The 16544-nt window shown below is 42.9% G+C and overlaps 1 protein-coding gene across 8 annotated transcripts in view; it reads left to right on the forward strand.

The window, feature by feature from the left end:
- The window catches only part of kmt2ca (lysine (K)-specific methyltransferase 2Ca), a 197845-nt gene that overhangs the window by 17049 nt on the left and 164252 nt on the right, over positions 1–16544 (forward strand). For all 8 annotated transcript variants that reach the window (XM_072679281.1, XM_072679283.1, XM_072679288.1 and 5 more), the window contains exon 2: positions 3469–3630. In XM_072679281.1, the coding sequence (XP_072535382.1) occupies positions 3470–3630 (161 nt within the window). In that variant the 5' untranslated portion in view covers position 3469. The remainder of the gene's footprint in view (positions 1–3468; positions 3631–16544) is intronic.

The following is a 16544-nucleotide window of genomic DNA, read 5'->3' on the forward strand; positions in this document are numbered from 1 at the left end:
AGGGTTCATTCTAGTAACCGTCTCTACTGTCCAGGGAAGAAGGCTTTCTACTAGATTTTGGAGGAGGAGCATTGCTGTGAGGATTTGATTTGATGATCATCACCACCCCACCTCATCCTGCCTAACTCATCCCAGAAGTACTGGATGGAGCTCCACCACCATCCATCATTCCAGAGAACACAGTTCCTCCACTGCTCCACAGCTCCTCAATGCTGGGGGGCTTTATACCCCTCTACTAGCCCACGCCTGGCTTTATTAGCCAGCATGGAGCCAATTGGGTCATGATGTTAGATGATAGATAAAGCAATGTGCCTTAATAAATGTGCCCCTGAGTCTTCCTCCCACTACCATCTTTCACCAGTAAGACAGGACGGCCTGCAGACATGCCTGACTTTAAATCAGTGCTATTAAACACAGATATCAGCCAATGCAAAATAAAATAATAATAAATATATATATGTTTAAAAAAATGGCAAATATCAGCCTGATAAATCAGTCGACCTCTGATGTCAGAGCTTTTGTTCTAACATGAAACTGGCAGCAAAAACAAACCCCAGTGTAAACAAGCACTGATCACACATGGTCAAACGTCATGAAGATGGTTGTTGTTGTTGTTGTTGTTGTTGTTGATCGATAAAGATGAGCTTTAGTTGTAGATGGAGCAGGCGGGGGTGTATACATCCTGAAAGGCAGCAGCATGAATTTAGCCAATGGAGGATAGAGGCAGGCTCGCGTCAACATGGGTGCTGACTGTGAGCTTTGCTGGGCGGTACGGCCTCCTTCGCGCCGCCTGGGCCTCCTTCGCGCCCCCTTCGCGCCGCCTGGGCCTCCTTCGCGCCCCCCTTCGCGCCCCGGCCTCCTTCGCGCCTACAGTTACATCACTTAGGCCACAGGCCCTATAGTACGTCTGTGTCCGTGCTGGTTATGTACCAGCCTTAGGGTTAGCTTAAGCTGATTGGCGTCTGACTACGGCGAGTGCAAGAGCCAACGTATCAGCTCTAAGTTCATGTGCCTGATCTGTGAAGAAGCTGCACTGGTATTTGGACGGGTCTAGAGGCCGTCTCGTTTGAAATAGTCTTGAAAGAGACCCTCACTGCTTTAAGGATCTCCTTGGCGGAAATGGAGAACACAGGGCCCTCCCCTTTTGCAGAGTAGGGTTCAGTCTAGGCAAGCCCACCACGCCACACCAATGACGGTTCTTGAGTAAGACTCCTAACTCTGCATTGTCCCACCTGTGTGACATGAGTCAAATTTCAGTCACCCTGGATAAGAACAGCGTTGTAAGAGTTGGTGGTCCGGGGACTGACTGGTCTACATGGTGGCTAACTGTAAAACCAACTGACCATCAAGTGCTGGAGCTCAATCTACCCGAAGTATCAGCAGATAGCTGTTGTATGTTCATATACCTCTGCTCAGTCAGGGGGGGGTGTTGTTTTAGGGAGAGAGAGAGAGCGCGCGAGAGAGAGAGAGAGAGTGAGAGTGAGTGAGACAGGCCACACACTGGGCATCAGCTGTTGTGGTCAGCCTGCACGGACCGTGGTGCGACAGCTTAGCTGTCTCTGTACGTTGGAAACCGGAGCGAGCGCTGTGGTTAAATCAACATTCGAATAAATAATAACAATAATAAACGCCCGGTGCGAGGCTCGCGGCAGGACGCCGGGGTCTTTCTTCCTCGGCCCCCATGGCCCCCACCGCAGCATGACTGTGCTGAATAAAATCTCTAAATTAATTTAAGCAGGGCTCCGTGGAGAGCTGAGGCGCCACGCCGTGCGGAGAGAGCTTCCTGCCGCGCTGCACACACACAGCTGCGCTCGCGATGAGTCAACAACACTACCTCAGCCTCCTCTCTCGCTCTCTCGCTCTCTCGCATGCGCTCTCTCTCTAGGCCTTTCTCTATCTCTTCCTCCATCTCTTCTGCTCAGCCTCCAGTCTCGGCGTTCCTCAGCCGATATGGCATTAGATGGTGGCGGTGGTGTACGGGTTTAGTAGCGGGGTGAGCTTTCTGATGATGCTCTTTTCTGAGTGTTTAATGGGTTCGCGCTCCTGCTCTGGTCTTCAGACACTGCTAAACTGGTGGTAACAAGGTCCTCCGCGTCATTACAGCAACACAGGCTTACACCAGCTAGTTGAATATTGCTGAATCTTGAATCTGTTGGCAAAAGCCTTGAGTAATTTTCACTCTTTGGTGTAATGTGAATCTGGCAGCTGGTCTTCATGTAGCTGCATGATGGGTGGACCAATAGAAATGCTCAGAAATGTTGTTGGTTTATTTACTGTGCAGTTGGTAGGCTTGGGGATACTACAGTATTGGATTGCTAACATGGTCAGTTACGTCGCAGTGTGCTTTACTGATCATTAGAGCTCAACTGATATGAGAAATTCTACCAATACTCATTTATAAAAGAGAAACATCCTGATTATTAATAATATTGATTGGTTTAACAAGTTCTGAACTGGTAACAGTACTCATTTATTAGAGAAACATCCTGATTATTGATAATATCGATTGGTTTAACATTTTTATGTGTGTTCTCTAATAGTTCTGAACTGGTAACAGTACTCATTAATAAGAGAAACATCCTGATTATTAATAATATCGATTGGTTTAACATTTTTATGTGTGTTCTCTAATAGTTCTGAACTGGTAACAGTACTCATTAATAAGAGAAACATCCTGATTATTAATAATATTGATTGGTTTAACATTTTTATGTGTGTTCTCTAATAGTTCTGAACTGGTACCAGTACTCGTTTATTAGAGAAACATCCTGATTATTAATAATATTGATTGGTTTAACATTTTTATGTGTGTTCTCTAATAGTTCTGAACTGGTACCAGTACTCGTTTATTAGAGAAACATCCTGATTATTGATAATTAGTTTTATATATTTTTATGGATATTCTAATAGTTTGTCACACAGCTACCTTATATTAAATATGAATATATGCTTATTCTTTTTTTGCTGTTTTCACTTTTTTATCTTAAGTTTTTCACTATTTGACATGATCTGAATCACGTTGCATTTGGTCTGTAATGATGAATAGACCAATAGAAACGCTCCAAAATAACTTGGAATAAAGTCTTTGAACATTGACTTCCATTAAAAGTCAATAAGAGTTCTTCTTCTACTTCTTCTGTAAAGCTGCCGATATTGAGATTGACGTCATTTAGCGAGGCGGCAGTGATCTGATAAATTCCTGTCCTATGGTTCGTTTGACCCCTGTGTGGGCAGGATGCTCCCTTCTTTGCCCAAATCATTTAGTGTGATGTTAGACAGCGCCGGCGTCTGTTGACAGAATTGACAGTTGGCGTTCCCCAGGAATTTAATCAACCTTACCCTGGGGGACGAGGGAGGACGATCCTACTCACTAGATGATTGATTGATTGATTGATTGATTGGCTAATTGCCACAGCCCTAGTTATCTCGCATCGCTTGCTCACTCATTCTCCTCCTCTCTTTCTGCAGAATGTCATCAGAGGATAAGAGTGTGGATCCCTCTGACCAAGGCCCATCTCCTCCCCTGAGCAGTGCAGGGGCCACGCCCTCAGGGAGCCCTGCCCCTGCCGATAAGCGCCCCCGAGGCCGGCCCCGAAAGGATGCTGCCGCTGCACCCAAACCCAAACGCAAGTACGTGTCCTCCTCTGTCGGCTGTTTTAGGGGGTGACGTTGGGGATGAAGCACCTCATTGAGCTCCCTCACTCACTCACTCGCTCATGTTTAGCAGGGATCATCGTTTAGGGCTCTGTCAAAGTGAGGGGACTTTATGTGAAGGCTGCCTTCCCCACAACCTCATAACATGTCTATAAGCATTGAAGCGTGTATTGATTAAGCAGTTACTGGTTGATGTGGGGTAGTGGGTAGCAGCTCCGCTCAGCCCATGGTAGACTGGGGTTCAGTTCACCAGCTGGGGAACCACACTGCACTACACTAATAAGAGTCCTGGGACAACACTCCTACATGTGTACCATGATCCAGCTGTTGATCACTCTGGACTCAGGAGCATCAGGCAAATGCCATAAGAGTAAAATATGAGATCTTAAGTGTTTATGAAGAGCATGTAAGGTAAACCCACCATCATGTTTATCTGCTCCAGAGAGTCCAATACTCCTCTACCTGGGCTGCATTTGCACATCTGTGTCAGCAGTGGATGCTTGGGGTATTGTCAGTAGTGGCACAGGCTATTCAGAAACAGTAAAGGTCTGGCTGAGCGAGGAAATCATCAGATTGTGCTGGACCGGAGCTCCAGCTCCAGCTAGACGCTCCTGATCTTAGAAGATTGATTTATTGCGAGCTTCACCACATGCTCTGAGGAGGGAGATTCAGGGGAAATGAAGAAGACTGCTGGAAGGTGGACTGTCTGTGAGGAGCTGTGGATCATTTTTTAGGTGTTATGAATTTTTGTAGCGTTGCGGAGAGCGGTGCTCCTGAGGGGCTCGTAATATGGATGGGCCTTTGGTGGAGATGCTTGAGTGGGGGGGGTTTTGGCTTGTCATTCTTGTGAGAGCTGTACATAGACTTTTGTTGGACAGTGTGCCGATAATTGACTTCAGAGAATTCACCAGTGCTCACTGTGTTTATGCACAGACATGAAAAGAGCTGAGAACTGAGATGTTTGGAGCTCTTGCTTGCTTTGCGGAAGGACTAGGACTAGTGTGAAAGTCCAGAAGGGCGTCTGATATGAGGAAGTGAGGAGGTGACGAGGGGTAACTCTGAAAAAAGGGTGCATGGAAGAGGTGTGATCTGCAGAACCTCCGTTTTTGTCTAATTATATATATAAACTTCATATATTGTATATGTAATCTTCTAAAGTTATAAATAACATTTCGGAATAAATGGACCAGTAGAAATGCTCCCAAATGACCTGTTTATATATAACAAAAAAAATAATTAAAAAATTTATTTTTTAATAAACAAATAAATAAATATATATAAAAAATATTTTATTTTTATAAAATAAATGTAAAATATTTTCTTTATCTTACTATTTACTATTTATTTATTTAATGAATATTGCAATTAAAATGTTATATATTTAAAATGTATTTTATTAAATAAAATATTTGTGTTTTTGTTATATGATTTTTTTGTTGTTTTTTTATTATATATATAGACAGGTCATTTGTATAGCAAATTACCCAGCCCACTCGTTAGTGCAATACTGCAACACGTGCAAAAGTGTTCAGACTGGATGGGGCGAAGTCCCGTGACTGTACCCGCAGTTGTATATTTTTAAGGGGACAGTACATGAACACACAGTGGGGAAAGTATTAACAGAATAAAAACTCAACAAAATGTCCGTTAATTTACTGAGTCTGAGTTTCGATAAAATTTCGGTTAGTTGCCTAGTCCTGTGTACAACACGTGATTGGTCTGTGAGTTTCCTGGGTTGCTAAACCTGTGCCTCAAAGGCTAGAAAAGTCCATAAGAAACACCAACGAAATTAAAAGTGGCCCAATATTTCCCAGTATTCCATTTTGAATTAAAGTAAAATAAGAGAATTTTGGTTCATTGGTTCATTGTTCTCCAGAATTAGTTATTAGATTATTTAATAGATAAATAAATAAATGACCCCTAGTGAAAAAGGTATTTATAGGTGTTCTATAAACCTGGGGCTAATTAAAGGGGTTAATTGAGTGTATTGCTGGTGTGTATTGACTATTTGTCAGACCTTGGTGAAAGTGTAATGATATGAGCTGTGTATTGTGAACATATCTTCAGATATTATTAAATCAGTGTAAAGTTCAACCCTCACTGAAGCCTACGCTGTACCTTGTGGGAGGAGAGGCTGATGTATGTTAGGAATGATGGATAACCTTGAATAACCTGCCATGTGAGTATGTGTATGTGAGTGTATGTGAGTGTATGTGAGTGTATGTGAGTGTATGTGAGTGTGTGTGTGTGTGTGTGTGTGTGTCGCACAGCGAGAAGCAGAGAAATGCTTATCCCTCCGTTGGCCTTGGAGGAGACACTCGAGTGTGCTGAGGTGCATTAGCATGGAAGAAGAGCTCCGCGAGGCACACGAGGAGGAGATGCTCAGAAATGGAGGACGTTTTCTTCTTGCCAAGCTGCTTTTGGCTTGCAAATATATCTCTTCACACAGCTTTGAGGCGCCCAGAGGGAGAGGGCTGGAATATGGCTGCAATTTATTTGTGCGTTTGTTGAGGTCGGTCTGCTGTTGGAGATGCGTAAAGCTCTTAACTACCCAGTGAGAATCTAGCAGTGTAGCTCTGTTAAGCCCAGGTGCAGGTGATCAGCCCAGCCAGGTCACGCATGTCGGAAATTTGCTCGTTTGACAGAGGAAATTGAAGCTGCCAGGTGGCAGCGACTGCTGTTATAAACCATGAAACATTTACATTACATTTATTAATGTTTATGGATCATAGTGAAGACTTGGCATCCTAAAAACTGTAGGAATGTGATTTTTAAAATAACGTTAATATTTTATTTTTATCAATATTACGCCACATAGCCTGTAGATTGATCATTTTCTGGCTTTTTTACTAGTTAACGTTGAAGTTGCTATAGAAATGTAAATGTTTATCTGGGAATAGTTGAAGTGACAAACCGTGAACCTCAAACACTGCTGTTCCTCCTTCAAAAGAACCTCCAGCAGAACCTAAAACAGAGCTGGAAAACAGGCCAATTCTAAAACCCCCAAACTGTTACATCACAGTCTTGACTCGTTATATTTACAGCACTAAAATGTACATAAGACCTCTCTAAACGCCTACTTACTTCGCTAGAATACGGAAGTGAGGCTAAAAAGGCTAAAAGCTAAAGCTAGCCAACTAGGTAAAGCGCTGTAAAGCACCGCTGCATGGCCGACTGTAGCATCCAGCTAGCTTTGATAGCTCTGTATTAGTGTGAAGAGTTGATCGGTTTAGTCCAAGAAGAAAGCAAGCTGTACGTCTACAGTTTTATTGATGTGTAATTGATTTCCACATTGATTACTAATAAAATGTGCAGTGATTTTATCTATGTCCCGATAATGGAGACACACAATCTATCTAAACTAATAACACACCAATAGTTTGGTTGATGGCTTAGAATTGAGAACATTGAGAAAACACCCTACAGTGCAGGCTAGAAAAAGTAAGTGAACCTTTTGGAATTACCTGGATTTCCTTATTGATTACTAATAAAAAATGGTCTGATCAGTATCAAAGTCACAATTATAGATGAACACAATCAGTTGTGCTGTTCATATCTTTTATTGAGAACATTGAGAAAACACCCTACAGTGCAGGCTAGAAAAAGTAAGTGAGCCTGTGACTGTAACAGCTTGTAGCTTCCCCTTTAGCTGCAAATTAGAATTGCAGTGTTGAGGTGGAAGTTCTGGAGTATTCCTCTATTAGCAGTTGGGCCTATATATTGTAGGCCTATTGAAAGCCTAATCACAGATAGTGCTGATGGTGTGTTGGTTTAGAAAACCTGGGACTGGAGCACTTTTCTGATGATCTCTGATGCTTAGTGTTAGGGTTATGATGAGCATGTCTGTTAAAGTGAAGCCATGCTTGTTCCTCTGGACCTGAAAAGTGTGCCATTCAGGAGGGTTTTGCTGGCTTGTGCCAAGAATACGGGGCCTCCTCTTTTCAGATCAGGTGGCCGTCTTCAAATAAACAGGGCTGATATAGGGCAGATTAGCGAGGTACCTGATACCGCAGGTCGGACCCTATGGTACCAAAGAGCGCGGGACTGTTTACAGTGGGAGCGTTGGGTCCAAACGTACGTAGTTGAGCTGCCAGCAGCGCTGCAGGGGGATGGTCTTGAGCGTTTTATGGCAACCCTAAGCTATATTCATGGTGTTGGAAGGTCAAAAAAAGCTCTCGTCCAATCGTACTGTTCCTTCACTGTTTGAAAATCTAACCCTGAGACACTTTGACAAGAACCAACAAGAACTGTGATGATCTAGACGACTGGGTCACAACATCTCCAAAACATCAAGCAGGTCGTATGGGGTGTTGTCAGTATGCCGTGGTGAGTACATACCAAAAGTGGGCACCCAAGGATCATTCATTAAGGCCCCACCTCACAACTGACAGGACTTACAGGACCTGCTGCTAACGCCTTGGTGCTGGAGACCACCTTGTGGAGTCTGTGGCTCATTGGGTCTGAAGTATTTAGGTGGCCCACTCTGTATTAGGCAGGTTTAGGTTTTAATGTTCTGGCAGGTTGGTGTAGAATCAATAGTGTAAGCTAAGTTGAACAGTTTGTGAAGTGGTAAGGTCTGGAAAGGCAGCATTTGTCTCTTTAAATGTCTAACGAAGGGGGTTTGTTTTGGTGGGGTGTTGCATCATCACTGCCGTATCTTAAGCAAGGGGTGTTTAAACCTCAGTGATCCATTTGTTGATATTCATATTCTGCTTGGTTCATCAGTTCCTGACTGTTAATTTATAGTAGTGATAGATTATAGTCAAGATTATTAAAATACCAGATCAGAATTGGCTAATTTTGCTAGTTTAGGACCAGAGATGGCAACAAATATGGCTCCACAGCATAATTAGCTAATAGGACCAAATTAACTACCAGCAAAAGTTCAGTAAGTAAAGTAATATTAGATCCGGTCACTATGGATCAGAATCATATTTGAATTGATTGGGTATCGGCTATTTAGGCCTGATCCAGTTTCCGATCTTTTGTTTTTACCGCTGTGTTCCAACAGGGCTCCCCGTGCCATCCTCTAGGCCCCATTAATAGACATTATTCCCAGCACTCAGCAGTGAGGAGCATCCTCTGAAGGTTGCAGAACAGTTTAGAGTCTGGGACTGTTTTTCAATAGAACCTGAGAATGTAGTGGAATATTTGTGGTTCTGGTGCTTCCAGTGTGTTTAAGCTGCTTTTAAAGCAGATATTTGTAGATTTTCTGCTGTTTTTGCCTGTGCTACCAAAACCATGTGGGGAAATACACTCCTGCCACATCTTTACTCTTGAATTATGTGGTTAGAAACTGAACAATGATGGATACACTTTGTTTTACCAGCTAGAGAACCACACACACACACACACACACACACACACACACACACACACACCTTCCTTTGGAATTTGGAAAAAGCCTGTCCAGAACTAAGAGGAGGCTAATACACACACACACACACACTGTAGAAAACCCAATCATGGCTCTTTCACCAGCCTATAAAAAAGTTATTTCACATCAGTAGTAGACCAACAACAACCAGTTTAGTGTGTAAAACACACACACACACACACACACACACACACACACACACCGTGATTTCACTGCAGAGTTTTAAATCAACTGAGAGCTGAATGGTCCGTGTGGTCAGTCAGACTGGATTATAAGTTACACTAAGTGTCCAAAAGTTTGTGGACACTCCTTCTGACGAATGCATTGGGCTGCTTTAAGGTGCATCCATTTCTGACACAGATATGCAAATACATACACACACACACACACACACACACACACACACACACACAGCTTGTCTAGTCCCTGTATAGACTAGACTGTATTGCCAATAGAATAGGACTCTCTGCATGAGCAGATAGACATGAGCCTATTGGCTCCATGCTGCCTAATAAAGCCAGGCGTGGGCTAGTAGAGGGGTGTAAAGCCCCCCAGCATTGAGGAGCTGTGGAGCAGTGGAGGAACTGTGTTCTCTGGAATGATGGTGGTGTTGGAGCTCCATCCAGTTCTTTTAGGATGAGTTAGGGAGTTGAGGTAAATAGCTCGATGAATGCAATCAAATTCTCACAGCAATGCTCCTCCAAGTCTAGTTGGAATCCTTCTTCTCTGGACAGTAGAGACAGTAACTCCAACAAAAGCAGGATATACTCTTCGTAATCCCCTTGATGCAATGCATAAGCAGGTGTCCCAGTACTTTTGTCACTGTAGTGTATTTAGCTATAGGAATTATAGACGCGTGTCTCTGTAGAGGTGCCCAAACTTTTGCATTAGACTGGATATCTCTGCCGTCATGGTGTAAATCTCAGATGCTTGGTGAAATGCTGTGCTCTGAGCTCTTGCTCATTTGTGAAGCTGATGCAATCTTGCAGTATTGGGTTCCACCCGTAACTGAACACACCTGGCTAATGTTCAGACGTTCCTGAAGACCTTGATAAGCTGGTGAGGTGTGTTAGATTAGGGCTGGAAAGAAACTGCAGACAGATAGGTCTTCTGGGAATTGGGTTGGGCACAGGTTCTTTGTGGAAGCCAGAGTACCGGAGCTTACACTGACCCTGTACATCTGAACCGCTTGGTCTTCAGCCAGCGGTCCATCGCTGTGAACCAGCTGCTTACGTTTCCTCTGGGTCATCAGTTCAGCTGGGCTCGTCTCTATAAGCGCTTGGGCATCTGTCTGATATCAGAGGGAAATGCTGCTGGGTCAGGCCTTCCCAGATGAGTGAAGTGTGGTGTAGTAGGTAACAACATCCACCCTCCCCGTGTCTGAGTAGAATTCGTGATTTCCTAGTAGGGCAACCACACCAACCCTTGGGCAAGACTCCTAACTCTACATCCTTCCTACCTGTGTAGCAGGATTCGCCTGTAGGTCACTCTGAAGAAGGGCTTCAGACAGACGCTGTAAATATAGCTTAATGTTTTGGCTGTTGATCTAAAAAGGGGGTCAATAACAAACATTTGGAGGCGGGGCTTAGTGAGAACTGCCAATCGGAGTTGTTACCCCCCCCCCCCTCCCAGCTTTATGCATTGAATGGGTGCTTCATTATTCGGAAGGTCGCCACCCACCTGTCTGTTTCGTTCCAGACACAGCAGAACTGTGCTCTCTCTGGCTCTGGCTGCTGAAGGCGAGGTCCTACACTATTATTGTGCATTGTTTATTGAACGGGTGTAGTTGAATGATCAATATTTCCGTGGAATAAAATGATCTTAATTGCAATAATATTGTTTCACAATTATTTCTTGGGACAAGATAAAAAAAAAACCCCAAAAAACCAAAACCTGGTTCTAGCTGGGGGCGGGGAAAGTGTCTTTATCAGCGAACGTGGCTTTTGTTGGTCTTTGTGTCAGATATTCAGTGTTTGATTCTTTTTAAAGTGATGTATCTCTTGGATCGGCGTTGATCGACGTTCGAGAGATTAATATCTGGATCAATATCAGAAAAGAAAGAAGTGTAACTTTAGCCTTTACGCTCACTCTGAGCTCAGTGTTTCTGAGGAGATGTAAGTGAAGAGCATGACTGTGTAGTGACCTTAGGAGGACTTGAAGCCTGAGTATATTTATTTATTTATTTATTTATTTATTTATTTTTTTTTTTCTTCTGGATTCTTCATTTGTGTACGTCTGATTATGACCGGCCTCATCATACTGGACTTTGGAGTTCTGAAACCCACAGATCCTCTGTTTATACATATTGTAGTGCTCAGTAAGGAACTTTGCATGAGGTCGGTTTTCAGCTTTTGACATGGCGTGAATCTGAGCGTTGGTCAGGAGACGTAAAGTAAGTAACCCTCTTAAGGTCCAATGAATGTCAATGTAAAAAAAGATTTTATTCATTTTGGTGCATTTCTATTGACCGTTGGTCAAAAACTGAAAACCGACCACATGCAAAGTTTCTCTCTGACCGATACAATGTGGGCTTGAGTTTGTTTTTCTTTTCTTTTTTTCTTTTAATTTTTGATTATTGTTATTTATTTATTTATTTATTTATTTATTTTTACATTTTTACAATAAAACCTTTTTTACATTGACTTTCATTGAAAGTTAAGAGGGTTACTGACTTTGTCTTCTGTAAAGTCATCATTTTTGGAGATGCAAGGTATTTGCATGGCTGCTACGACCGGCCTTTTGTTTTACACTGTGTGTGTGTGTGTGTGTATATGTGTGTGTGTATGTGTGTGTGTATGTGTGTGTGTATGTGTATGTGTATGTGTGTGTGTATATGTGTATATGTGTATATGTGTATGTGTGTGTATGTGTATGTGTGTGTGTGTGTGTGTGTGTGTGTAAAGGTGGTGTGATCTGTGATCTCCGTGGCCGTGTCTCTGAGAGCTGAGCGGCCGAGCGAGGTGGACGGGTGAGGAAACAGTTAAAAGTGCACGATGGGAGATGGCCGGGTTGTTGTGGAGGGGGTGTGTCCCGGCTCAGCCACTAAGTCCAGCCCGGGTTTTATGCTCCTCCCTTCTAGCTGGAACTACTTGTGCTGTAAGCTTCTTTTTTTTCCTCTCTCTCTTTTTTTTTTCCCCCTCCTCCTCTTTCGCTCTCTCAAACTCTCGCACACGCTGTGGTACGATGGCAGGAATAAGTTGTCACGGGAAGCAGCGCTCGAGAGAGAGAGAGGGAGAGAGAGAGAGCTAGAGAGAAAGCTAGAGAGAGAGAGAGAGAGATCTCAGTTTTCCGCTCTGGCTTCATTCTCGGTCCATTTCGTGTTTCAGCAGCTCTGCTGAGTTGTGGCCTGACCTGCATGGAGGACCTGCAAGTTCTCAGGCCCACCTTGGCGTGCCCACCTTCCCTCACTTTCTCACCCTTTCATAGTGAGGCATTCCTCATAAGCACATTAGTTGTCACTCCTCCATTGGACCAGTCACTTGCTGCACAGCGCTGCTGGCCATGACTCCTCCCCCCACCCCCCACCCCCCCCGAGACCTTCCTGACCCCATGTCCCCTGCGGACCACTCGACAGTTGTTTATTTTTCCTCATTACTCATTACCCCAAATCCCATCACTTGTTTACCTTGTTACCCCTTGACGTTAGACTACATGTAAAATCCATTTGGAGCGACCCGGCTTGCGAAACGGAGGCGCGCCGGGTCCCGCCGTATGTTTTATTCAGAGAGCCTTCACTGTGAACATGGCGAAGGACCTCTCTCGGCCTCTCTCGCTCCCCGCAGCTCTTGTTTCTTGTTCTCAGTCTCTCGCGGGTCGATGCATTATTTGTTTCTGTGGCCCATAAATCTCCTAACCAAAAAAAAGGATCGTTTTTATTTAGGGAATACGAAAATGGGGTTAAATGAGCTGGTTTAATGAGAATATGGCGTTTTACATGCGATCGATATACGCCTAAAATTGTCATATGAACATAGTCCATGAGTAGGGCTGGGCGATATGGTAAAAAAACTATATCACGATATTTAAAGACTTTTTTTTTTATCATGATATATCGTGTAACCACAGACTAAATACATCAGTATCTACAGATTAAACTTATAAGCTACTATCAGATCCTCTCCTGTACTGAATACAGTGATTTCTACTCAACATCTGCTGCTCTTCATCTAATTAACCCTTCAGTCTAATCACACTGTTAGTAATGAAACCTGCAGCTGACCAGTAGATGTTTATTAAGCACTAACAGTCTCCTACATATGATTAGAAAAGCTTATAATTATCACTATATATCAAAATGTATCACGATACAATAAAATATCGTCATATTGCCCAGCTCTAACCACGGGCTGTTCAGTTGGTTAGTTCGTTTTCTTCTGTTGTACCAGGTTGACCCTAGTTGTTACCTTTTAGGTTTAAGACAAAACTATCTGGATCGGGTATCAAAAATTAGGCTCATCCATGAGACCGATCCCTTACTTTGTTGATGTGAGACTGAAGTGGTGGTTGGTGTGGGGCAACAGATAACACCACTACCTGCTAGTGAGCTACCACACCATGTGGGAGACTGGGGTTCGATTCCCGGTCTGGGTGACTGTGGGTGCTGCGCTACACTAATAAGAGTCCTTGGGAAAGACTCCTAACACTACACTGACCCACCTCTGTAATACGAGTGACCCTGTAAGTTGCTCTGGATAAGAGCGTCAGCTAAATGCTATTAATGTAAATGTCTACATGTTTGATGGCTGTTTGGCCAAGTTATTTAATGTATTTTTGGATTCAGCTGCTAGATTGTATTTTGGATGTATTTTGCTGTTTACACTAAATATTTAAAAATAAGGTTAATTACTGTTTGTGTGTTTGACAAAGTGCAGCTCCTCCTTTTCAGTTTTGGCTGATACATTTAATTTATTTTAATATATTTTAATTTGAATGCTTTGTCAAGTGACAAATAAATAGCAATTTACTCCTGATTCATTAAGTCTCTCCCACATGGTGAGGTACACAGTTTATTAATTTAACAGTGGTATTGGAATCGGGTATTAACCGATATGCAGTTTAGGTATGGTATCGGTATCAGAACTGAATAAGTCGGATCAGTTAGTTTTCCTAGAACTATCAGAACTATCAGACCTCCTGATCTGATGGCTGTCTCGGTTCCTCTCAAGGTTTCCTCTTTCCGCTGAAGGAGCTTTTCCTTGCCACTGTCGTCATTGGTTTGCTTATTTGAGGTTCAGTCCTGGATCTGCTTTGTGACTAGGGATGCAAAATTCCGGGAATTTTTACTACAAAGTTGGGAAATTTACTATGGGAATTACCGGGAATAAAATGGAATTAATAGGAATATTTGAAGCTAGATGTGAGAAATTTGCATATAGTTGGTAAAATATCTACTAAAGCAGAATCTCAGCTAAAATAATTAGCTACGATGCCAAAACAGTTGAATAGCAAAGCTGCTGCTCAATCCCAGGCACATGGCACATTACACACTGCAGGGCTATTGAGAAGACCACACCCCCTGCATTCACTGTACATTCCTCCATCACGTGTACAGCATATGCCCAGATGATTTCTAGAAACTGGACACTCGCCACTACCGAAAGCATAAATTTGGACTAAAGGACTTCAGGTAATATTTTGACAAGGTTCATATTTTTATTAAAACATTTATGCAACTATTAAATCAAGCTGTGATCTCAGTTTCTCGATGTCTGGTAAATCAGAAAAGCTTAATGAGCTATAATATTTCAGACCAGTTTACCAGGGCTGGGAGTTGTGCTCTTTTGATTTTTTATTATTTTTTTTTAACTTTTGATTAATACAAAAACAATCCAAAGTTCAATAAAAATAATCAAAAATCAATAATAAATAATCAAACGTTTAATACAAAAAAACTTTTGATTTTTTTTTTTTATTGAACTTTTGATTATTTTTATTAATTTTTAAATTTAAAAAAAATTTATTGAACTTTTGGTTGTTTTTTTAATTGAACTTTTGATTGTTTAACTTTTTTTAAATTGAACTTTTGATTATTTTTATTAAACTTTGGATTGTTTTTTTTTATTTAATTTTAGATTTTTAAAAAAAATTGAACTTTTGATTTTATTTAACTTTTGGTTGTTTTTTTAATTGAACTTTTGTTTGTTTAATGAAAGAGTTAAGCATTTATAAAGTTCTGCTTGGAACTAACTATGTAATAGTTATTATTTGTATTGTTATGCCTTCATGTCTGCTGTTGACCAGAAAATTAACAGTGCATTGATGATAGTGTATCATATAGTTCCTTTATTTCATATTAATTCCAATAATTTGCCTAATTTCCCAAAATTTCCATGGAAACTTTACAGAAAGTTGCCGGTAATTTACTGGAAATTTATCGTACATGTCTCCCACCCCTTTGCAGCCCTATTTGTGACCCCTGCTGGATGAATGGGTTTGAATATGGAGCTCTGCTTTGAGTGTAGGTGTGAAACCACGAGACGCAGTCCAGCTATTACGGTTTCTCTCCGACCTCAAAGGCCAGACGCTGGCCGTGGTGTTGGCTAGCCCCTGGCCGGCCATGTCGCTTTTGGAGCGATCTCTGATGTAACATGTATCGGGGAACAGCGGAGGGGGGTCGTTGACCTGGATTAAACCTGTTCCAGGCACAGCACAATGGCCTGCATTTTCAATGATGTAGGTCATTGATCAGCGCGCTGGGCGCCAGGCGCAGAGGCAGGATCCGTCTCCGTCCAGAAACCTTACACTGGACATCTGATGCCTCGCGTTTTACCCACAATGCTCTGTGCCGGCAGAGAACGGCCACGTTAGACCCATTTAATCTGCTGTTGTCCCGGGTTTCCTTGGTTTCGAGGGGCGGCTAGTTCTGAAGGAAGAGCAAGTCGAGCTTTAATGTCCACCACTAATGCTCTAGCCACGAGCTCATACACTATGTTGACAAAAGTATTGGGACAGCTGCTCTTTTCATTGTTTCTTCTAAAATTAAGGGTTTTAAAGAGTTTCTCCTGCTTTCGCTGGAGTCTCTACTGTCCAGAGGAGAAGACTTTCCGCTGGGTTTTGGAGGAGCATTGCTGTTAGGATTTGATTGCATCCTGCCACAAAAGCGTTAGTGAGGTCAGGATGTTGGATGTGGTCTCCAACTCTGCAGGTTTCAACTCCAGCCCAAATCTCTTGCACACCCCGACTCCTGAACTTCATCAACGTCATCGGACCCCCTGTGATCTTTGTAAAATGCTCAGCCCCCCCAGCGCTGCTTTATTGTTCCTCACGCTGTTTAGTTTCCAGCGCTCGGAGTCGGTTCTTCAGCCTCTCTCACCTCTCCTTGCTTCTTCTCCTGTTCAGATGCTCTTTCGCTGAGCTCGCGGCCCTGGAGCGTGTTGTAAGGAACACTAGGTTTGGTAGCCATGGCGACGAGCAGCTGAGCGCTCGCTGCAGGCGGAGGGTCTTCATTGGCTGCTCGGCTGGCTGCGACACCCGTGCTGACGGCGTCGCTTAATACGAGCTGGGGGTGGGGAGG

The sequence above is a fragment of the Salminus brasiliensis genome, chromosome 5 (genome assembly GCF_030463535.1).
Source record: "Salminus brasiliensis chromosome 5, fSalBra1.hap2, whole genome shotgun sequence".
In the NCBI taxonomy this organism is placed as follows: Eukaryota; Metazoa; Chordata; class Actinopteri; order Characiformes; family Bryconidae; genus Salminus; species Salminus brasiliensis.